At 34.3% G+C, this 24,074-nt stretch overlaps 3 protein-coding genes across 6 annotated transcripts; 1 reads left to right on the forward strand and 2 right to left on the reverse strand.

Annotated features, from left to right (window-relative positions):
- The first annotated feature begins 5,052 nt into the window (after positions 1 to 5,052).
- Positions 5,053 to 10,751, forward strand: LOC113044571 (interferon-induced GTP-binding protein MxA). The gene is made up of 12 exons (XM_026204663.1): positions 5,053 to 5,251; positions 5,744 to 5,881; positions 5,960 to 6,114; positions 6,226 to 6,364; positions 7,167 to 7,365; positions 7,654 to 7,732; positions 7,822 to 7,944; positions 8,037 to 8,178; positions 8,437 to 8,595; positions 8,958 to 9,034; positions 9,453 to 9,713; positions 9,803 to 10,751. The coding sequence occupies exons 1-12, from the start codon at positions 5,053 to 5,055 to the stop codon at positions 10,025 to 10,027; spliced, it is 1,896 nt and encodes a 631-aa protein (XP_026060448.1). The 3' UTR covers positions 10,028 to 10,751.
- Positions 10,752 to 12,065: 1,314 nt separating this feature from the next.
- On the reverse strand, positions 12,066 to 15,231 carry pcnp (PEST proteolytic signal containing nuclear protein). Of its 4 annotated transcripts, none has more exons than XM_026204664.1 (6): positions 15,127 to 15,204; positions 14,332 to 14,358; positions 14,055 to 14,263; positions 13,729 to 13,803; positions 12,663 to 12,718; positions 12,066 to 12,557 (listed from the first exon to the last, which is right to left on the reverse strand). In XM_026204664.1, exons 1-6 carry the CDS (start codon positions 15,170 to 15,172, stop codon positions 12,449 to 12,451), a joined length of 522 nt encoding a protein of 173 aa, XP_026060449.1. In that variant the 5' UTR covers positions 15,173 to 15,204; the 3' UTR covers positions 12,066 to 12,448. The 4 variants fall into 4 exon arrangements, with proteins under 4 accessions (XP_026060449.1, XP_026060450.1, XP_026060452.1 ...); XM_026204665.1 differs by having other exon boundaries at positions 14,055 to 14,260; positions 15,127 to 15,187; XM_026204667.1 differs by lacking the exon at positions 14,332 to 14,358 and having other exon boundaries at positions 14,055 to 14,260; positions 15,127 to 15,231.
- Positions 15,232 to 17,236: 2,005 nt separating this feature from the next.
- On the reverse strand, positions 17,237 to 21,229 carry mylz3 (myosin, light polypeptide 3, skeletal muscle). The gene is made up of 6 exons (XM_026204668.1): positions 21,022 to 21,229; positions 20,615 to 20,645; positions 19,017 to 19,160; positions 18,745 to 18,915; positions 17,936 to 18,013; positions 17,237 to 17,724 (listed from the first exon to the last, which is right to left on the reverse strand). Exons 1-6 carry the CDS (start codon positions 21,022 to 21,024, stop codon positions 17,696 to 17,698), a joined length of 456 nt encoding a protein of 151 aa, XP_026060453.1. The 5' UTR covers positions 21,025 to 21,229; the 3' UTR covers positions 17,237 to 17,695.
- Positions 21,230 to 24,074: the final 2,845 nt, after the last annotated feature.

The following is a 24,074-nucleotide window of genomic DNA, read 5'->3' on the forward strand; positions in this document are numbered from 1 at the left end:
AATACGGAAAAGCCTTGTCTTCATTATTTAGCCTAATGGGTTTGCATGGCATGAGCACACTGTTTGGATTGCTTACTGCTTAATGTAAAGTTACTTTACTGAAAGCGAACTAAAACAATTTCTGTTTATTTGCGAAAAAGTTAAAACATTATTATTATTTTATTATTATGCTGTTGGTTGGTCTTGTTAGTACATAGTGAATTAATCATATATCTAAAAAAAAAAATGTCTGCATGTAATGCGTTTTTGTGTAATTAAAAAAGTAATAATAATAAAATAAAAACAACAACAACAACTTAAAATTAGTGAAACTGAGTTCTCAATTAGAATTAGTTACGGATTTACTGTACACTGTAAATACTTAATCTCATGTGTAATTCAACAAATTAAAGATTAAATAATTTTTCTGTTTTTACAAGTTTCAATTTTAATTACTAATTAAAAACAACAAAGTTATCCAAATTAAACTTCATTCAAATGTTTAAAAATGTTGGGAAACAAACTGCAATTTCAACATTCCTCAACTTCTTTGGTTTAAAAAAATACTTACATTTTTTTTGTGTAAATATCCAATGAGATCAGTCATATTGTGGAATATTATTACAATTTTGACAATAAAACTGCTTTCTATTTGAATATATTTTAAAATGTAATTTATTCCTTTGATTCAAAGCTGAATTGTTATCATCATTACTCCAGTCTTCAGGTGTCACATGATCCTTCAGAAATCATTATCATTTGCCGATTTGCTGCTCAACGTTGAAAACAGTTGTTCTGCTTAATATTTTTGTGAAAACCATGATATATATTTTTTTAAACTTCGATGAATAGAAAGTTCATTTTTATTTGAAATATATATGTATGTATGTCACTTTTGATAAATTCATCCTTGCAAAGCAAAAGAGAACAAAACAAACAAACAAAAAGTTTCCTTGGAAAAGCAGATTAGGTTAATTTGATTACAGAAGTGCTTTTAACAAGTATGTTTATAAAGGCATTCTGTATGGCTTTTTCTCTCAGTAAGGCCAACTAATTAGAGCAAAATATACATTCTATAGACCCTAAAAGTTCATTTGCATTCAATTTCCATTAAGGTTGAAGCACGGTTATTTGAAAAACGTTCAAAAAATATAATCAAGTACCATACTCAAGTTTCATGATGAATCGCTTACAAAATACTAAAAGGTAATTTTTCCAGAGAGATTTGGAAGTTTATAACAAATCATTTTTTAAAAGACGGTCAACGTTTGCAGTGACTCTTTCAGACATGATTTGAAAGAAGTCGTTGTATAACGTTTTCAGCGAAGGGGAACACATCTGTTCATTGCCAAGCAATATGAGACCATTCTATATTACAGCACAGACAGCAACATAAGCAAACTGGCAGTTGTTATTGCAAATGACTTATGACAGTATTACAGTGATTAATCAGGAGAGAATTCTTTTAATGCATGGCTTTACATATGCATCGCATAAATCATGAAAAAATAGACGAGTAACGAATCCAAAGAATGAGGCGTTTCATGTTCTAATAAAAAGAAATAACAGCTTGTGGTGAACAAATGCATAAAAATACAGCCTGCCCAGACGCACAGACATCACTAAGCCAAAAGTGGTGATCCCACTCAAGAGATTTTGACAAAGTGACCAAACAAAGGCAGAAATAGAGGAAGACGTTTCAGCTTAGAGGTAGCTACAAGTCTCAATATGAAGGACAACATGGTCTCTGTGGGCTACATCAGGCAGGAGCGCGTGGGTGAGACAGTTTCATGCTTCTTGGACTATGTCATGCCTCCCATTTTCAGCCTGCCAGCATCTATGATTCCAGGCAACCGAGGGACCTTCACTCAGTGTGTGGTGGGCGACAACAGTGTAAAGAAGTACGATATGCAACAATGAACTGTTGCAGTGTTTATTCTTATGACAGATAGTTGGAAAGGATGCATAACCATTATCATGCATTAACTTTAGTGAGATCAAAGCTAAAGCTACAACGGAAATGGAAACATGCACAGGCAGGATTACGTAGCCTGTTGTTTTTAAAAGCTGAACTTGTGCATCAAGTATACAGAAAGACAAAATTAATGCTGTTTCTTAAATATGTTGTTGATAGTGACAGAGGTTATAAAAATAATGTCATTATGTATTTCTTTTAGACTGTGGTAAAAGAAAGGGGGAGAAAAAAAACGAGAAAAAAAAAAACAACACTCCTGGTGTATGTCAAATTCAGCTCTGATTAAGCTCTGACATGCTTGAGTATAAAAATGTCCCTTGGGGAGGGCCATATGCTTAGACTAGTCTTCTTTCCATTGTCAAAGTTGATTTGACCTTTTTACATAATAACTTTGAACTAGACATTGAAATTGTCTTTGCGAGTAGTTTTTAATTCCGGGTATTTCTTTTTTTGTTCTCCAGATTCTTGTGCAAATGCCCAAACATGCAGCATACAGCATGTGATGTTAGCATGTTGAACTCTAGGCCTGTTTTTTGTTATTTTTAATCTCAGGCTCTCTAAACAAGTGCCTGATGGACTTTTTAAATAACTGGGTGGCTCTCCATACAAAAGCATCTGGGAAAAGGAAGGAAGCATTTCTCAATGAGGGGAAGATGTGTGTGTGTGCGTTTCATTTGCATGGGAAAGATTCAAGTCATAACAGACTGGACATTGTAGGTTACTCAAGCACATATGGTTCAGAGTGTCAAAAATAACATCTGTGAACAAAAAGTCTGGAATTGCAAACTTTACAGAAAAAAAGCCAGGTTCTGAAAAAAAAGAAAAAAAGTTCATACTCAGAAAAAAAACCTTCATTCTCTCTCACTAATGGGTCATCTTAGTGAATGGGTGCCATCAGAGAGTACAAACAGATGATAAGAACATTGAAATAATCCACAATTAACTCATATGACTTCAGTCCATCAATTTACAGAACCCTCTCGTGAAGCAATGTTCATAGTAAACAAATCCATCAAAATGTTTTATTTCTCTGAAATAGGATAGAAATGTGCAGATGAAGCATGTTTTGAGGCAACAGGACATTAATGAAGTGTTATTATAATTTTTTTTTTTTTTTTTTAATGAAGCAATGCTTAAAATATAAATGCCTTGTTGGAATTTTTTCTTAGAAAAGCAGCTTTTTTTTTTACTTTACAAGATGTTAACTTCTAAAAAGAGGATTCTAAAAGATTAAAAAAAAAAAGCACTTTTCCTGATTGGACTCTAAAAGTACTGAATGACAGACGATAAGTAGCTGCTAAAATTGGAAGATTGTCCTGCAAACAACAGATAGCACATCCAATAAAGGCAATGCACAACACAGTTTATTCTGTGGTTACGCACCATAGTTTTTAACATTTGTTAAGAAATATCGCAAAAGTTTATGTCCTTAGATCAATATGTGAAAAATTGTGCTACTAATGAAAAGGTCATCAGTTCAATTCCAAGGTAATGCATTAATCATAAATAAAAAAAGGATCTTAAGTGCAATGCAAATCACTTTGGATAAAAACATCTGTCAATTGTGTTATTGTAAATTTAATTGAAATTTTTTGTTGTGAAAATATGATCAATATGAGTGTCCAATCAAACAAAAACTTCAGGATGGCTTGTTTTCAGACTTTCCAGACACATAAAACCACAGTACAGCATGCAAGGCCTGAGATTGAGTCTTGGATGTGCTCTGCTTTGAGAACCAGCTAATGTAAAAAGTCACACAATCAAATATGGTCGATAAATCTTCTTCAACACTCTAGATGTAATGGGAAATATCTTACACAGAATAAATAAAGCTAATTTACAACAATATTTACGACATCTTTCAATGTCCCTGAAAATGTGTTCTGGTCAATAAACTCTGGTCAAACAGCTGGTGATACTAACAGTTCTCAAAGGCATTGAGCTGAGCTCGGTGCATTACTTTGAACTTGTGCCTTGTGGGTTTTGGGAAGTAAAATTGTCCAAATGCAAGAACAGAATGAATGAAAACACTTCTTTGAAGCAGTTTTGGCAAACAAACAGCATAAACAACTGCTGTAATTTTTGTTCTGTAACAATTTATGAAAACTTCATAGTTGAAATTATGCAGGGCACAATATATTGACAGTTTACAGTGCTAAAAATGATGTGATGACTTGTAGAATGAAAGAATTTGCATTTGGCAAGAGTGAGCTCAAAGGGAATTGATTTCAGCTGTTCTAGGACAAATTGGTTTAACTTTTAAATGCTTTTACTTAAGTCATGATACATAATACAGCACATATGGGTTCAAACTTAACCTCAAATCACTTATTCCTGGTGCTTGAATGGTCAAGGTCAAAAGAGCTGCTAGTCAGACAGTACTGCTCTGTTCACATAACTGATTACATTTAAACACTCCCCTCTAGAGGATATTTCAGATATTACAGAAAACAGTTTGAACAGGAACTATTACCACAGCCTAATAATACAAATTTAACATAAACATTCATACAGCAAATTTACAATAAATAAATATATTCTTTAAAATACCAATGTATTTAGATAACAACACATTATTGTTGTTTATTAGTATCTCATCTAGGCTTGTTAAACTCTAACCATTAATTTCAAATATGGCTATAACTTAATGTAAGGGATTAATATGCTAAATAAGATAACTAATTAATATTCTTAAGGCCTCATCATTGTGCCCGTACGTTTGGTGACTTCGACGTTTTTTTTTTTTTTTTTTTTTGTAACTTCTAAGCCAGTCGGTTGATGCTATGTGCGAAAAAAATTTTATTTGGGAGGTTAAGTACTCTTTTGTTAGGTATAAATTAATCGTTTTTTTTTTTCAATTTCATTGTAATTGTATATTTGCTTTGATCTGCATTCCTTTAACCAGCGCTGAGTTTTATTTTTGTTGAAACGAAACTTATTGTACTGTATCTAGGAAATGAAACTTAGCAGCGCACAAAACCGGTCTAAGATTCAGCTTACAGCCGGGATACATCATCACTCTGTTCAAAACGACTGCACCTTGTCGTGTTGTGGAAAGAAGGATTTCTGTCATTTTGATATTTCGAAGTTATTTAAAGATGGAGAAAATGAGCTACACGTTCAGTCAGCAATATGAGGAAAAAATCCGTCCTTGCATCGACACCATCGACAGTTTACGGTCTCTGGGAGTCGAGAAGGACTTGGCGCTGCCTGCCATCGCCGTCATTGGAGACCAGAGCTCAGGAAAGAGTTCAGTTCTCGAGGCGCTGTCTGGAGTAGCGTTACCCAGGGGTAGTGGTAAGGACAACATATGATAAATTAATATACGTAGTATATAACATAAATTATATTACTTTTACGTAATACAGACAATCCCGCCAATGCTGTGGATGTTCAATGGCAGAGTAAAGCTGCATTACTTTTGGAGTTTACCATATTGAAAAAACATTAGGAACCATCACAGAATTTGTAATGTTTTTTTTTTTTTTTTTTTAATGGATACTGTAATGTCCCTGTGGGTCTCTACCGGTAAATTTGTCGCCGTCTATTGGTGGCTTATTAAAACTGCTAAATGTTAATGGAATATTTTCCAAAACAGGTAGTTAAAGGTAAGCATTTTTAATGGTGTTAGTGGTTAATAGTTGATTGATTCTAATGATATTTGTTGTGGAAACCATTATAATTTCTGTAATGGATTCCGTTTTTTTTTAGCAGGATAAATAGTACTGTAAGACACTTCAAAGAACAGCATGGTGAAACAATGTCTGCACCCTTTCATGTTTTGTTTAGGAATTGTTACAAGATGCCCTCTTGAACTCAAGATGATACGAACTAAAGATGAAGATAAGTGGCATGGAAGAATCAGCTACAATGAAACAGAGGAAGATATTTATGACCCAGCAGAAGTGGAGAAAAAGATTTGTGAAGGTAGAGTGACTGCTTAGAATGGATCTGGAGATCTTACAAAAGAGTGTATATAATTTCTTTCTTGTATCTAATTTGTAGCCCAGGATAAGATGGCTGGAAAAGGTGTTGGTATTAGTGATGAACTTATCAGTCTGCAGATCACCTCTGCCAGTGTTCCTGACCTCACTCTCATTGACCTCCCTGGTATCGCACGGGTGGCAGTCAAGGGGCAGCCTGAGAATATTGGAGATCAGGTAAACATTTTATATTTACTATTTTCTTCATATCACATTTTATTAAAAAAAAAAAAAAAGACTTTAGTGAGAGAGAGATACTGATACATCAAACAAATGCATTTCTTTTAGATAAAGAGATTGATCAAGAAGTTTGTTACAAAGCAAGAAACGATTAACCTGGTTGTGGTGCCATGCAACGTTGACATTGCAACCACAGAAGCATTACAGATGGCTCAGAAGGAGGATCCTGAGGGTGAAAGAACATTAGGTATGCATTACTAATTGCATTTCAATGATATCCACCTTATTTCTGAAATGCGGAAGTTAGCTATTTTCTTTGAATTTACAAGACTTACAATTAACCGCCTGCTATAGGTGAATAAGTAGATTAACAAAGTGCTGTAAAAGGTACTATTAATAATAGGACTGTTTTTGTACATGCACAGGTATCTATGAAAATGACACTCTAAATCTGGCACAGTCAAGTTAACAATGGCCACGTCTACTCTTACATTAAAAATAAGGTGTATACATCAAACAGAGTCAGTAAAACCAAAGGTTGCCATGCATATGATTTCTGATTATATATTGAATATAAACCTAACAGACCACTCAGATCACTAGGATCGAGTAAGTTAGAAATACTAAGGGTTCACACAAAACAAGGGGAGTCCACCTTCAGTTACTATGCTGCTCGCAGTTGGAATCAACTTCCAGAAGAGATCAGATGTGCTTAAACACCAGTCACATTTAAATCTAGACTTAAGACTTATCTGTTTAGCTGTGCATTTATTGAATGAGCACTGTGCAATGTCCGAACTGATTGCACTATATTTTCACAGTTTTTTTTAAAAAATGTAAAATCATTTTCTAACTGTTTTTAAATTCATTTTAAGTACATTTTTTAATCATTTTAAAAGTTTAAAAATTGCTGGTTTTATTTTTGTTATTTTTCTTCATGATTATTTTACTTTATGTAAAGCACTTTGAATTACCATTGTGTAGGAAATGTGCTATATAAATAAACTTGCCTTGCCTTGCCTATATTCTGATCATTTGTCTATCTACAGGGATCTTAACAAAGCCGGATCTGGTGGATAAGGGCACTGAACAGACAGTTGTAGACATTGTGCACAATGAGGTCATTCATCTTACTAAAGGCTACATGATTGTAAGGTGCAGAGGACAAAAAGAGATTATAGATCAAGTCACTCTCCATGAGGCCACAGCAACAGAAGATGCCTTCTTCAAAGATCATCCTCATTTTAGGTTCTTTGCTTTTGTAAATCACCTGTAGTATGCCCACATGGTGCACACACAGATTAGTACCTCTTATTTGGGATTTAGTTAATGTAATTAATTATGTATATATGGAATTTTGGGGAAGTCGTGGCCTAATGGTTAGAGAGTCGGACTCCCAATCGAAAGGTGTCAATCTGCGTGTGTGCACTTCGGATGGGTTAAATGCAGAAATTACAAATTCATACAAATTCTGAGTATGGGTCACCATACTTGGCTGAATGTCACATCACTTTAACTTTCACTTTTTTTCCCCAGCAAACTTCATGACGAAGGTTTTGCCACTATTCCAAAGTTGGCTGAGAAACTAACAATTGAGTTGGTGCATCACATTCAGGTGAAATTATTGTTCTTTTTACCAAAAGTAAACTATGGCCTTTTTGGGACTCGTAATTACATATCTCATATTTATAATATGTTATGTAGAAATCCCTGCCTCGTTTAGAAGAACAAATCGAGACAAAACTGGCTGAAACACAGAAGGAACTGGAGGCATATGGCACTGGACCCCCATCAGACCCTGCAGAAAGACTGAGCTTTCTCATTGATGTGAGCATGGAATCTACACAGCTACTATATCAAAGTATTAATATTTAAGTAAAAAGTCATTGAAATGTTTCATATCTCATCACTACATTTAGAAAGTTACAGCTTTCACTCATGATATGTTCAACCTGACCACTGGGGAGGAAGTTAAATGTGCTTCAGATCTACTAGTTTTCCCAGAACTTCGGAACGAATTTGCAGAATGGAATATCTTCTTGTATCATTCAGGAGTTTCCTGTGAGTGAGGCATTTACTTGGTATCTCCTGATTGCACTGCTGCTTTTGGCCAGTGTGCTATGTTATGATTTTGCTTAAAAGGTTTAACATTTTAAAATCAGAAGCATCCCCTTTTAGCAAAATAGCAAACAATTAGTTACCAAACTAAACTTCTAACGTAATCTGAGTTGCTTAATTTCACCAAAAAACACACTTTTAGAAGCTCTAGAAGCTGTTTGATTGAATGTGTTTTTTTTGTATTCAAAAACCCCTTTGCAGTCAGCAGGAAGATTGAGAGAGAAGTGGATAACTATGAAGCCAAGTATCGTGGAAGAGAGCTTCCGGGATTCATCAATTACAAGACCTTTGAGGGGCTTGTTAGGGAACAGATCAAGCTGTTGGAGAAACCTGCATTGAAGACACTGAAGACTGTCTCTGGTTAGTGTTGTATGCTATTTGAAATACATTTTTAGGTTGTTGCTACAGTGCATGTTGTAAAGCTATTCTGACAGTACTTTTCTACTTGATTATACTCCATACATGACTAAATTGGCGAAACTTCAAACATCTAAATCTCAAATCACCGAGTAATGAGTATCAAAGAACACCTTGTAAGATGACCCATGAACTCAACATTCTGTTCTTGAGTAAATCATGTAACACAAGATTGCTCCCGGTGCATTTGTTTAAACATTTTTTTTTATTAAAGGCATTGTGAAATTCAGAATAAAGGTAGCTATTAAGTCATTAGTGAAGTTTCTTGTGACAAAAATGAATGAACATTTGGATTGCATTTACAGATGTGGTTAAAAGGAAGTTCATCCAGCTGGCCCAGTACAGTTTCATTGGGTTCCCTAATCTTCTGAAAATAGCAAAGGTAGGTTTTTGTGTGTTTATGGCAAAGTTTCTGGCAGCCATAACTCATCAGTTGGGCCAGGTGAGGCATTAGTAAACAGAGCTCTATATAAACTGAATCGGTAATAAATTAACTTGTAAATGTGTTCAGCAGTTTCTAGACTACTGTTGTAAAGCGTGCTGGATATATTGAAATGAAGCGCATTGGTTTGAAAGACAGGCTATGTAATGATCGTACGAAAGGGTGCTGCTTCCCTCCCATCTCACCATTCTCCATTATAAATCTATGGTGCTAAATAGAAATGCAATTTATGGGCTTTTATAAATGCTCTAAATGATAACTCACATTACTTTTCAGTGTTCAATAATGCCATTTAATTGTAATAGAAATTTAGTCTCACTAGAGCTTACCAAAACATATCTTTTATATACTTTCTTAGACTCAGATCGAAGCCATCAAGCAGGATAAAGAATGCCTGGCAGAATCCATGCTGAAGACCCAATTCAAGATGGAGCTCATTGTTTACAGTCAAGATGGCACATACAGCCAGAGCCTGAAACATGCAAAGGACAAGCAGGAAGAGGAAGAAAATGTCAAGCTTCAATCTAAACCGAAAAAGAGTATTGTGAGTGTAGACATTGGCACAGATAATCATGCCACTTTGCGTGAGATGCAGTTGCATCTTGAGTCCTATTACATGGTAAGTGTGCTAACTAAAACTTTCAGTACTGTCAGAGGTAGCTCGAATTTAAATGTATATCTGAAACATTGTCTTATCTACTTTACTAGATTGCAAGCAAGCGTCTAGCTGACCAGATCCCAATGGTGATCCGCTATCTGCTGCTCCAGGAAGCAGCTTTGGAGCTGCAAAGGAACATGCTGCAGTTACTGCATCATAAAGATGGCATAGACAGCCTGCTTAAAGAAGACTCTGATATTGGCCAAAAGCGGGAGAACTTACTGAAACGGCAGAAACGGCTGATGAAGGCACGCAGCCTTTTGGTTACCTTTTAGAATTCACTTCAAATACTCGACTGCAACTATTTTGTTTATATACACTTAAGAGCAGCAAAGAATGCAGGGCTTCAAACAAAAAAAATCAAGTACGGAGCCACTAGCTCCAATAAGAAAAAAAAATTAATATATATTTTTTGGGTGTCACAGAATAAACGTGTTTTATTTTATTATTTTTTATATTTCTATCATACTGCCATTTCTTGGCATTTCATCATACTGAAATGTCTTTTCAAACTTGAAATATACAGCCACACATTGTTTATTACATAGAATCTGTACCAATATCATGGACCATAAGCATCATCACTTGGCCACAGAGTGCCATAGAAGAACCTTTTTTTGTCTAAATGGTTTCGTAAAGAACCTTTAACATCTGAAGAACCTTTACGTTTCACAAGAGGTTCTTTGTGGCGGAAGAGGGTTCTTCAGATTACAAAAAGTTGAAAAAGAGATGGTTCTTTAAAAAACCTTTGACAGAATTGTTCTTTATGGAACCAGAAATTACTCTTGTAGAAGAGTGTATAATTTTTCACACTTTCAGTCTGTTTTTCTTAATTGGTAAACTTTTATTTTATAGGAAGAGTAGAATCATGTAGACAACAGGTTAAGTGAAAAATGCAATAGCGCATAAATATAGCAAAATGCTCTTCTTTATAGTTACTTTTCTAGCTGACTGAGCTTATGGACACCAAATGTTTATTCTGAGGTAAATGTAGACTATTTTTACATTGCAATAAGTTAGATGTACTGTAGGCCCTCATAAAATAACCTACCTTTTGAGGTTAATTCATGTTCATTAAATGGGTTACTTGCTGCTTGAACTGAGACGCTTGAGCTATTGCGCATGACGCATTAAAGAGCACCAAAACTGTATTTATTGTTTGTTATGAATTTTAAAGTATCGTCTCAGTTTTGTACTTGAACTGTAATGCGATCACAAAACAATCAATAAAAAAGGCATTACATGGAAATTTGTAAGAAATTCTTAAGGCAATATTAATGCACTTTTTATTGTTCAGTGTCAAATTTTGTACTGCTTTTGGGTCTAGTGCTGGACATTGTTGTATCTTAAGAGTATCTAAGTGAAGTGTCAACTTTTATATATAAAAACCCTTCATTGCACCTAAAATGTATAATAATAATGGATTAAGTGGAGTTTAATACGTTTTACCAAAGTTTCTGAAATAAAGTTCTTGTAGTTTATCAATAAATACATTTTTAAATAGGAATACTGCAACGAATATTCTCTTAAATACTATATTCTTCCATTAAATTCAAGTCATTTCCTTTGCTTATTTTAATGACTGCAAGTCACTGTCCTCAAAAACGCCAAGCTGTGCTGAAAAAAGTTACTTGTACTAGTTTTGGGGCTTAATCAATTGTAGTATCTTTTCATAATATCAGTGATGTAGCAAAACTTGTTTTTCAACAAATTATGATTTAACATTGTACTTAACGGAATGACAGAAATCCATAATTGTTATAATAACTATTATGACGGTTTTTTCATGCAATTGTTGACCAACATTTCAGGAACAGTATAAAGTCATTGTAGTCTCTACATTAATAAAAAATATTATTAGATACTAGTAGTTTTATTTGCATGTCTTATAACTGATCATGCCATTTCTCTGAAACTTGGTTACCAAAAAAAAAACAACAACAACAACACCTTTAGCTTTCTTAAGGTAGGTATGAAAATCTGTCTTTCCCAATCTATAGTAAAAATGCATGTTGAAATGACAGACTTTCTTCAGGTTACATTTACCAAACCTTTCCAACCATCAGTTCATTTAGTTTTAAACCTCTCTTTGTTACAATCATCACCAAACTCAAATCTGTCCAATCAATTACCTTACCTACATTCTTTCTGCTTAATAACCAAACAATTACCTTTGATGTACAATAAAAGGAAAATTGAATGGGTAATATATGAATTTATAATAATATATGAAATAAAAAATATATAATTAACTTATCTTCATGTTGTTTAACTGTCTACCACATTGATTACAACATAAAAAAGCTCTTCAAAGTGATTCAACATCTCTCATTTATTAATGACTTTATAAACTACAATGTCTTGATGAAACGATCCTAAATGATTGGGACACTACATTCCTTCTCTGGAGAACAATTCAACTAAAAGAGAATGATAACAGAGGTCGGTGTGGCACAAACCATATTGTACAGCGAGAAAGAGTATTCTAATTTTCTCTGTTGTGGTTTGCATCTTACACAGGAAGGCATTATTTAACCATGTGGTAAAAGAAAAAAAATCAAAGTAGCTACAATAAAAAGATGCTTTACAGTGTAAACATTCATTACATAAATACATTTGTACATTGTTCATCAAACAAAGAGACAAAAGGGGCAAATATTTCGCTACCAAAAAGCAAACTAGAAAGCAGCCAGACACTATTGATCTGGCTGGGTTTTAAACTTCCTCTCCCAGAGTTTCTGACAGTCTGAGAATCCCTGCTTTCCTTTGTTAAAGGAATTGGGTCCAGCAGATGTGGGCGTTTCTCTGCATATCAAAATAACATATGAAGATGTAGTAAACAGATCTGTATTATATTTTGACTTTCAATGAAATCTAAAATTTAAAGTTTTAAAAATGTGTAAATCCAACCTGCCAATATTCTTCATTCTCATCTTTGCCTCAGGTGGCATTTCTTCAGGCTCGCTCTGAAACGGAAAATAAAAAGCTTAGGACACTGGGTCCATATTCACAAAAAATCTTAAGGCTAAAAGTAGCTTGTAACTCACGGATTTAGCAGAAAATCTTAAAAATAAGTCCTAAATTATTGCTCTAAAAGTAATTCATAAATCATTAAATCTTTAAAACTAGCTCCTAATTCTGTGTAACATTAGGAGTAGGGAAGAGAGGAATCCTAAGAAAGACCAAACATACTATCCTTAAAATGGCTGTTGACTCAGAATGTAAACATTTTAGAATTATTTGACGATAATGAGCTTTTATGAAAGGTATCGCCTTTGGTTTTAAAGGTTATCCCAACTCCAATATTTTTCTCCAATCTTTATTTGAATGTGGCAACATTTTAATTTTTAAACCTTTTTCTTTAATATTTCTATGAATAAATCTCTGACAGAGACTATCAGCCAATAACTGTGTGCATAGTTAGTAAGCATACTGACATCATCCATAGCAATGAGGTTAACCCCGCCCTTACTCTTAGCTTCAGACTTCTCTATTCCTTTGTAAAAGTTTGTCTCAGCAGCTTAGTGAATAGGCTTAAGAGAAAACTCTTAGCTAAAAACTTCTACTGTAGAACTCTTAGTGGTAAGATAAAATGTTTTGTGAATAGGGGTCCTGATCTTTTAACATATAAGGTAGTTTTGTCAAACTACAATAAAAAGATGCTTTATAGTGTAAACATTCATTACATAAATACATTTGTACATTGTTCATCAAACAGAGAGACAAAAAGGCCAAATATTTTGCTGCCAAAAAGCAAACTAGAAAGCAGCCCAGACACTATTAATCTTGCTAGGTTTTAAGTTTCCTCTCCTCTTCCCTCCACTCCCTTCAGTACCAGTCTGTACTGAAGTTTTAAAAACATCCATTTCAGCTCAAATTTGAGCGCTGCTGAGCCAATTCTTAAAATAATGGTTTTTAAAATTTCAGTACCAGCTGGTACCGAAGTAGATCCTTTTGAATACAGAATAATACGTACATCATCATCCTCATTAAAAACTGATGCAAGTCCAGCTTTCTTGGCAGGTAAGGCAGGTGTGGGTTCTTTAGGTTTCTAAAAGAGAAGAAGCAAAACACAATTTTTAAATGTTCAAAATTAAATGGTTAAATTTAATGGTCAAGCAAGCATTATTTTTAGTTCTTTTAAAAGAGATTAATAGTAGATATACACACATACACACATATACATACACACACATATTATATATATATATATATATATATATATATATATATATATATATATATATAAAATAACATTGTATCTATCTATCACACACAGGCTATATAATAAAATGAACATACACTTGCTCCCAGCTTGATAGAGATTGGTGTAGGCTTCTTCGCAGTCATGCTAAACCCCAGTTTAGATATTTTAGATGGTGCTGGCTTGCTTTTAGACTCATCTTCGAGGCCGATCTCATCAGCAGACCGCTTTCGCAGACTGTCTCCTGATGCCGTGCTGGAAGAGACAGTCTTAGTTTTCACACTGCCTCCCTTCTCTTCCGGTCCTGCTGGAGGCGAAACAACTTACCAAGGTGAGCGACTGTTGGCTTGGAGACCAAAGATGAGCTACAGTTACCTGAAAGACGAGGGATGCCAGGAGGACCTGCTCAGAGAGACGCTGTTGAGCTTAAAATCTAATTGATTAGTCTGATTCATTTGATTAGCACTAACGGTCTTCAAATAGCCTCAACTGACACATCAATAAAGCTGAGATGTGCCACTGTCTATAATTACAAACATTAATACAGCAGTACCATGGTATTAGATGGTAATACTTTACCATGATACTGAATTATCACCATAACACCTATTTAATTTACATGGTACACCATGGTAGGTTCACTATACCATAGTTCTTTTTAAAAGTATTACTGAAAGAGAATTTATGTTTTTCCAAGTAAACCACAATTATAGCATACAAAGGTAATTTTATATATACCATGGTATTAATTCATGTGCAATAGTATTTGCATGGTACACCAGCGCACTTGAAAAAATGACTAATGTGTTTATTAGTAACGTTAGTGGTACTATTAATGGTACGTTTTTATATTAGTTTATAGATCAAAGCCTTACAAAGTAAAACTTTGTTGAACTTATTATATGCAACAAACTTATATATTTTGCATTGATATTTTAAATCCAACATTAGCGTTAAATACTACATATCTACATTAGAAAACCCAAAATTGAGAAAAAACAGCTCGTTACCGGCTAACGTAGCTAGCGTGCTAAACTTAGCTAGAAAAGTCCAAATCTATAGCTATAACTTCACTTTAAACCTACATTTACAAATACAAGCATTACAGTTATTCTCGAAGACTTTCGATTGTAAATTAACTGTAAACAAAAACAGTTTTGTCAGTTTCACCTCCTTGTTGTGAAGGGCCTTCGCTGCAGCACTTCGCACTCGCCATCGTTAGAATCTGTTTTCAGAACGGCTTCTTCTACTTCTTTTAGTTTAATGGCGGATTACAATCATAATTTGTCAGGTGCATACCGCCACCTACTGTACCGGAGCATGGATTATTATAGCTTTACGTAATCTTAGCAACAAAAAACCCCTCCTGTCTCCCCACAGGGGTTTGATTTGGAACAATAAAGATATTAAATATAAGAATAAGACACTTTTTTTCGATTATTGGTTCAGAAATAATATTATATTGGTGACACAGTTGTTTCGTCCTGATGGTGTTTTACTCTCATATGGAGAATTTTTAAATACATTTAAACTTCCAATTTCTGCAAAGGATTATGCAGTGGTCTTTGATGCTATACCTTCTGGTCTTCTTCAGTTGATGCGAGCTCCTGATGCTTTTGATTTGAACATAACTAGTGACTTAAATGTAAAGTTAGATGGTATAAGTATTCTTGATAAAAAGTGCAATAATCATTTTCTTAGACAGATTTGTCGGCCATTTAGAATACCCCCAGCTAAAAGTTTTTGGAATTCCCGCTTTAAGGACATTAATTGGGAGGAGGCTTTTATAATCTGCAGGAGATACTGTGTCATCAATAAGATTCGCGAGGTTTAATTTAAAATTATTAATTGTATTTATCCAGTAAATGAGGTTATTCAAAGATTTAAGAAGGATATTGATTTGAAATGTGTTTTTTTTTTTTTGTAATTTGAATGATGAAAGTATATGTCATCTTTTTTTTATTGTATTTGTACTCAATTATTCTGGTGTGATTTTAGGATCTTCTTTGAAGAGATTTCAGGAATTGACATTACTTTAGAAGAAACGAATGTTTTATTTTATTATGATAAGCCTTTAGAGAATACATTTTATTTTGTTATTAATTTGTTTATTATACTAGCGAAATATCACATTCATAAATGTCGATGGTCAAAGAGTACACCTAGTTTTTTACAATTTGAATTTGAGTTACCTCAGTAGTATCTTAAAGTGATGGAATGTGTAAGGAACTCTAAAGCAAAAAAGACTATAGATTGTTGTAAAGCCTTGAAACGTTATCCTTTTTAAGGAACTTTTGTATACTTATTTTGTAGTTGGAGATATGGATTTGTTTTTCATACCCCTCTGTATATAGTTCTTATTTTTGTTTTTTTGTTTGTTGATTTATTTAGTATTTACCTTTTTTTCCACAATTATTGTCAGGTTGAATATACAGTATTTATATTTTTGCTTTTATTGTTCATTTGTATGGGAATCGTCACTAAATAAAGCATTAAAAAAAAAAAAAAAAAAAACCCTCCTGTTTTTTAGGAACACCATTCGACGAGTGTAAAAACAGCGCTCTCTAGCGTACAGACTGAGTTAACCACCCTAAACAATTAGAAAAAATAAATAATCAGATCTATCTATCTATCTATCTATCTATCTATCTATCTATCTATCTATCTATCTATCTATCTATCTATCTATCTATCTATCTATCTATCTATCTATCTATCTATCTATCTATCTATCTGCTTTTCGGTTACACTTTACAATGAGATCCTATTAATTAGCATCAGTTAATGCACTAACCTAAATCAACTGCACTGACCGACAATTATTTTCTTTTTCTTTTTTTTGGCTTATAATTATTTAATTATCTTTCCTAACATAGGTTAACACAAATAAAAAAAAAATCTAGTTCATGTATTAAATAAGCTATTATCTTTTGACTTGAATAATTTATGCTGAAATTAACATATACAACTCAGATCCTCTATATTAATAACCAGCTGTGATCTTTTATAAAAAAAATAAATATTGATGTGTGGCTGTACATTTACTTACACTTCCTCAGACAAACTTCCAGTATGAGGGGAATTTACCTCCGACATAAGAAAAATCTTACACTTTCTTAGCAATTTTATGTTTATTTTTTTACTTTTGTCAGTGACCTGCAAATGATGTAAGATGATTTTAAACTTGCATCACCCACATAGTTGTCTCTTATATAGTATTTAAACAGATACAGTTGTGTTTCATGTTGCAAACAAATTAGCGCACAAAAGAACAACTCTGTGTACTTTTGGAAAAAAGTTTATTGTGAAATGACTGTGTGAAAATCGGGATGGGGGAAACTGGCAGCCTGGCCACAGCAATGTCATGTGCCTTTAACACACAGCTAGCGGTGCTGTTGTAACCCTGGATGGGTGGAGAAAGAAGAAACCAACCCTCACTTCATGAGTGGCCTTTTCTTTCTTCCCCGGTCTCCATCCCACTGTGGAAGGCCGCCCCGGGCGGAACAGAAGGCAAGGAGGGTCAACTGCATGAAAGGACGATGTAACTTCAAAAAAAAAAAAAAAAAAAAAAGTGGGCGAGAGGGGAGAAAACAAATAAAGGGGAACAACTGAATGGTTTAGAAGTGACATCCCATAGTCCTTTTATTTATTGGTCTTCAAAACAGAATGGATGTCCTGACACCATGGGGTCTGCAGATATAGTTCAGCCTTCTTCACCACTCTCTCAGCGGACGGCCTCTTACACGGACATGATGTGCTTGACGAAATCTGTAAGATGAGAAGCAGACATGCATAAGGAATGATCATCCCTACTGACTCGCCATACAAGGCCTGAGGGGGCTGCTAAAAATAATGGACGGGATGATTCAGTGACAGGTGAGCTAATTATATCATTTTAATTAGTGCCGAAAAGACTCAGTACAGTCACCGTTAAGCAATGTGTCTTAAAAGAAGCTAGAAGGGTTGAATCTGAACATACCCTCATAGTGGACACTGCCGTTCTCGTCCTCCTGTCCCTGCATGAGAGAGTCGATCTCGGGCTCGGTCATCTTCTCACCTGTTGGTGCCATGAAACGTATTGGTTAGGAATAATTTATTTCAGATACTTTTTCCTAAATAAAAAAGTATCACAGTATTAGATGCTATTTTGGACGTGCACCATGGTCATGTTAATTTCACATTTATTTCATTCATAGATAGATAGATAGATAGATAGATAGATAGATAGATAGATAGATAGATAGATAGATAGATAGATAGATAGATAGATAAAATACATAAAAATATAATGAATATTAGAAAGTCGTGGCCTAGTGGTTCGAGAGTTTTACTGCTCCAGGTGTGTGTTCACAGTGTGTGTGTGTGTGTGTGTGTGTGTGTTCACTGCTCTGTGTGTGTGCACTTTGGATGGGTTAAATGCAGAGCACGAATTCTGAGTATTGGTCATCATACTTGGCTGTATGTCACATCAAATTCTTTTTATTATTATTATTATATAAAAAATATATATAATTATATAATTACATAATTTTTTTTATATATTTCAACATTTCATAATTTAAATTTTATTTTTAATTAAATAAATGTAGCCTTTGTGAGCATTAGTGACTTCTATTAAAAAAAAAAAAACAATAAAACATTTGATTATTTCTGTTTTTTAACAGTAAATCAAAATACTGACACTACCATTTGAAAACTGTGCCAAGATGCAATAGTTTGTTAAATAGTTGTTGCAAATTACTTTCCCATGTGTGGTGTGAACAACAACATCATTTCATCTTCACTCACCCAGTGTTGAGAGCACAATGCGCAGCTCAGCGCCCATCACTGTGCCATTGCCCTCTTTGTCGAAGACGCGCAGACCCTCAACGTAGTCATCATAGGTACCCTTCTGGACGGCGTCAACGGTCTTCAGCATTGGCAGGAAAGCATCAAAGTCAATTCTTTTGTTGGCCATATCTGTGTGCATATAGTTCCACATACACATCATAAATCATGAAGTGTTTGTTAAGCATTTAGAATTATGCCCATTCCTTTTTAATATAAAGTACATATCTCACCGTCAGCAGATGGGTCACCCAGGATTTTCTTCACGTCTTTGTTGGTGGGGTTCTGTCCCAGGGCACGCATGATGTCAGCAACCTGGTTGTAGGCAACCTTGTTGTCACCAACTCTGTCGAAGAGACCAAAGGCCTCTTTGAAGTCTGTAACAGAAGGACAGCAGAAGGTTACCTGGGAGTAGATTTTAAGGGTGGATTATAATGTCGTAATTTGAACTAATGCAAAACATAGGAATGCAGAAAACAGCATTTTACCTCACAACATAGCCAGACAAAAAATTAAAATAACAATAAATAAATTAGAAAATATTTTAATTTAATTTAATTTAATTTAATTTAATTTAATTTTATTTTATTTTATTTTATTTTATTTTATTTTATTTTATTTTATTTTATAACAGTTTAGGGACATCATTGCTTTAAAATGAGTTAAAGTCGAGGAAACATGGTATCTTAGCAGTGCCTCCTCTCCCACATTTCTCCTTTGCCAACTGTACGTGCAGCAGAGGAGGAAGGAAGCCAGTTTAAAAAGAGCATAGCAACTGCATTTCCAAGGGCCGTGAGGGAGACTAAGTTGAAAGTGATCTGCTCACAGAAAAATAGCATCCTATGACAGGTGATACCCTCACAGAAAGTAGCTTTTGCCTTACATGGTTACATTGCTTTACGACTGACCATAGTCAAATACAAGAATGCTGACAGCAACGTAACCTACACCTACAACCAACCGCATACTTTCTGCACCTAAATGAGCAACACCGTGCTGTGAGGTTTGGGGCTCATGAATTCTTTCTGTAGAGAAATATATGGATGAAATGTTTTTGAATATCTACTACATCAAAAAATTCATTCGACAGGCACACTGAACCAACTGACAAAGTACTCAATTTATCAGTTAACTAAAACAAATATGTTTTAAAATTAATCTTGCTTCATGGTTTGCAATCAAGGTCTCAAATATTCAGATTTATCATGAATATTTTAATAATAATAATAATAATAATAATAATAATAATAATAAACTATTATTATATTATTAACTATTATTGAGCAGTCTGCACTTCAAATTACAATATATATGAATTGTAATAAATTATATTATATTATTTATAATTCATAAACAAACTAACATTAATAATAATAATGATAATAATAATCCAAAAAAGTATTTTTCTAATTTATAATTTTTTGGTTTCTATTCTCCAATACAAATAATTTTTTAACCTCTTATTCATCCAGTTATAAAAATGTCTGTATATATTTAAAAGCTTTCCAAGGTATTATTTAGTACATTTAGGACCAATTTCAACTTCATTTGATCTTCATTTTATATTTATATATATATATATATATATATATATATATATATATATATATATATATATATATATATATATATATTTTTTTTTTTTTTTATATATTTATTTATTTATTTTTTTAAGTCTGTTGCTATGATTTTGTTTTTAAGAGGAAGAACTGCCCTTCATAAATTCATGACATCATACATTTCCATCATCCCCATTACATTGATAACAATAAATACTACAGTCATAAAACCATTTCCAAATCATATTGTGCTCCGATATGCAAAGACTCACCCTCAATCTGGTCAGCAGAGAATTCTCCAGCCTGCCAGAAAGACAACAATGAATCAATCCCACTGGCAAACCTGCCAACATCTCACAACACACATAACAGTCTGATATAAGGGATTATTTTAAAAGACAGCAGGTAACAGAAGCCCTTTTTGGACATGAGCAAAACAACAGCTTGGAAAGTGCACGTATATCCAGCAGGGGAACAGACCAGCTGCATGATTTTCTCTTTAACAGTGACAAACAGACCGGGGTTCTTTATATGACACCGTTGTGTCTTGCCCCACCAAAGTCAATTTGAAAATCGAAGAGGGTATCCTACTTCATTTGAGTGGGCTTATTGCCAGTTTTTGAGCCAGATGAATATGAAAAAGGAACGATAAAACAGCAAGAGTAATCCAAGTACACACCATGATGGAGTTTTGGGGTGCAGGAGCGGAGGGGCAGAAGTCAAGAAGCCGGAGTCCCAGGAGAGTGGTCCTGAGCCATGGAGCAGCTCCTTCTTATTTATGCTATGCTAATGATGTCACGGGGCGGATCTTGCGATGCTGTGGAACTTCTTTAACTTTCTTAGGTCAAGCTGGAAGGAAGGCTGCTGCTTCTTCTAGTGTACATGTGTGGCGGTATTTTTAGACTATGCTCCAGGCTGCTTGTAAGAGCCCTTGGCCTCGGTCAGCACTTTGATTTGATGTATTGTGTCGGAATTTTTTTATCCTTAGTCAGGGATGATTGAATGTAAATCCTTATGCCGCTTGTTATGCCGACACAACATCTCCGGAAGTCTTTTGATTACAAATGTTGATATTTTTAACTTGTATATGGAGGTCTCGGCCACTCACGGTTATATGGGAAGTCAGGAAATACAGCTCTTAAAGCTTATTTTTCACAACATGAATGCACTTACATTTCTCTCTTAAAATAGGACATTTTCCATGTTAAAAATGTGTATTTTTGTTACACTCAGATCAGTCCATGAGGCCTATGAAACTGAAAGAAAACAAGTTGACAAAAAGATTGAATCCAAGATTTGGTAATAATATAGAACAATAATGAGATATTTTATTAGTAAAAAGTGGGAATAATCCTCAAAAAGTACAAAAATTACCTCTCTTTTTTAGCCAAGTTGTTATACCTTGTGTGTGCAAATCAGGAACGTTTAGGCCAGTGCAACAACACTAACTAGTATTTTCATGAAAAGAAAATCATTGAGGGTTAAATATCACATTACAAATACGAGGTCTGCTATTCACTATGAGAATGTCCTGGTGAAACATCTAGAACTAACCCGTGCAGTTAGCAGATCAGTCATTACAGTATTGCTCTGTGTTTTTCATTAGAGTTATGTTGTTAAGACATTTTACGTGGGGATTGTAGCACCACAGTGCACGCATTCAGTCTTTCATGTGACAAGCTCTTTAACATTTTTGCTAATCCTTATTTTCATCTCATTCTACATTCGCATGTGATTATGCTGTGTTTATGCTGTCATATTTCCTCAGAAGACACATAACACACTACAGAGCAATCACATGGCTTTGGAAGATCTGTAGTTCTGTGCATCATTTGGGCTGTACGTAGACTATTTAGTTAAATAAATGAACAGCTAAATAAATAAATCATTAGCCACACACAAGTTTATGCAACACAAGGCACTGATTAGGCTGCCTTGGTTTATCAAGAATACATCAGCAATGTTTGCCCCAAGGCACTCATTTTTTACTTTTTGAAAAAAGAAAAAAAAAAGAAATATTTTTTTTTTTTTACATGTAAAAACAAGCTAACATGTTTTTTTTTTTTTACATATATATTAAGAAAAAATAGAATGACACACACACACACACACACACACACACACACACAAATAATGTTAATGGTTTTGCAATGGGAGTGCTTTAAAAAGTGGAATGAAAAATACAAATTAGAATATTTAAGTCACAAAACATGCATAATGCTCAAAAGTTTAGAATCTATAAGACTATTTATTTATTTAAGAAGTCCCATATGCACACCAAGCTACATTTATTCTCATATTCTCACATCCCAGACTGTAAGCTTTTTGCACTGGCTCCTCGCTGCAAACTGTGAACATTTGCACCCCCCCCCCCACACTTTACATATTCTGCACAAATAGAGTTAATGTTCATGATTATTTACTTATTTTATATTTTTATCTTTTATAGACAAATTCCTTGTACATGTATACATACAGTATTTGGCAATAAACATGATTCTGATTTATTTGCAAATGTCAATCTTGTTCTTGTTGGTGATGTTTTATTTATTTGTCAAATGTTTGTGATTCGGGGTATGCATGGAGATTGGTATTTTATATATATCATGGAATGAAGAAAAGATTATCTGCCATGTCATAATGATTTTGTCAAACTATGAGCAGAGAGGCCATGTATTCCTGAAATAATTTTGAACATGAAACTGTCACTTTTGATCAGTTTAATGTAAATCTTAATGACCTCACAATTTGTAACAATCACTATCATTTTTGCAATCTGGTCCATATCATAATATTGCATTTTTTCATGCTGTGTAACTGCCCTTCAGCTACTTAGATGTGTTACTGCAAGCTAACAGTGCAGCCAATGCAGAGACATTCCAGTCCTCCGAATGCTGCAGAAGTCATGGAGCTGAATTCAAGACCTCGCCCCTGGGCAGATGAGCTCTATATTTAGCCATTCTTTTAGGAGGTGTAGAGTTTCTCTAGAGCTTCTCTGAGAGAGTCGGTAGCACCTCAAGGGTGGTTGACACGTCTTAGCCCTTTACACCCCCACATCTAACCGAGCGAGCTAACTCCAGATCGTAAAACGACTGCTCAGGTTACACTGCTCTCTTCTGACGTGGGATCAGTTCCTCAGATCTCTGGGACTGCCGGTGCAATTACACCTCACACACAGCGAGACTGACCTCAGATCAGCTGGAAGCATCACTGAGGAGACCAGCGTTTAAAAAAAGCCATCGTATGGGCCAAGCATTGTCCATCAGCCCTTGAGAAAGTGTGAGCCTTATTTGGATTTGCAAGGGGGTTTTCAAGTGAGAGTAAATGACTCCTTAACTCACTCATCTTTATGTGAAATATAGTGGGCTCAAAAAAAGAGAGCACTGGTGAAAAAGTTTCCAATTCGCATTTTTGAATCCAATGCTTAAAATTTCACATTTTTAGCAATTTTAGTAAAAACACAATTAAATTAACATTAAAATGAAAATATCCTCTTTTTTGGTTTATTAAGCTTGAGTTGCATTGAACAAAAGCTGATGATTGGACATGAAGTTCCAACCAGTGGGAAAATACAGAGTATAAATCAAATCTAAAAGGTTTAAGATTTCTTGAAAATTGGCAAATAAAGGCAAAGCAATTCTTTAATCAATTCTAACAAACAAACGAGGCATATCTGCATCACTCTGGTGGGATGCTCCATTTGTAAGCAGTGTTTTTATTTCATCCTTGACT

Source organism: Carassius auratus, chromosome 26, assembly GCF_003368295.1.
Source record: "Carassius auratus strain Wakin chromosome 26, ASM336829v1, whole genome shotgun sequence".
Lineage (NCBI taxonomy): Eukaryota > Metazoa > Chordata > Actinopteri > Cypriniformes > Cyprinidae > Carassius > Carassius auratus.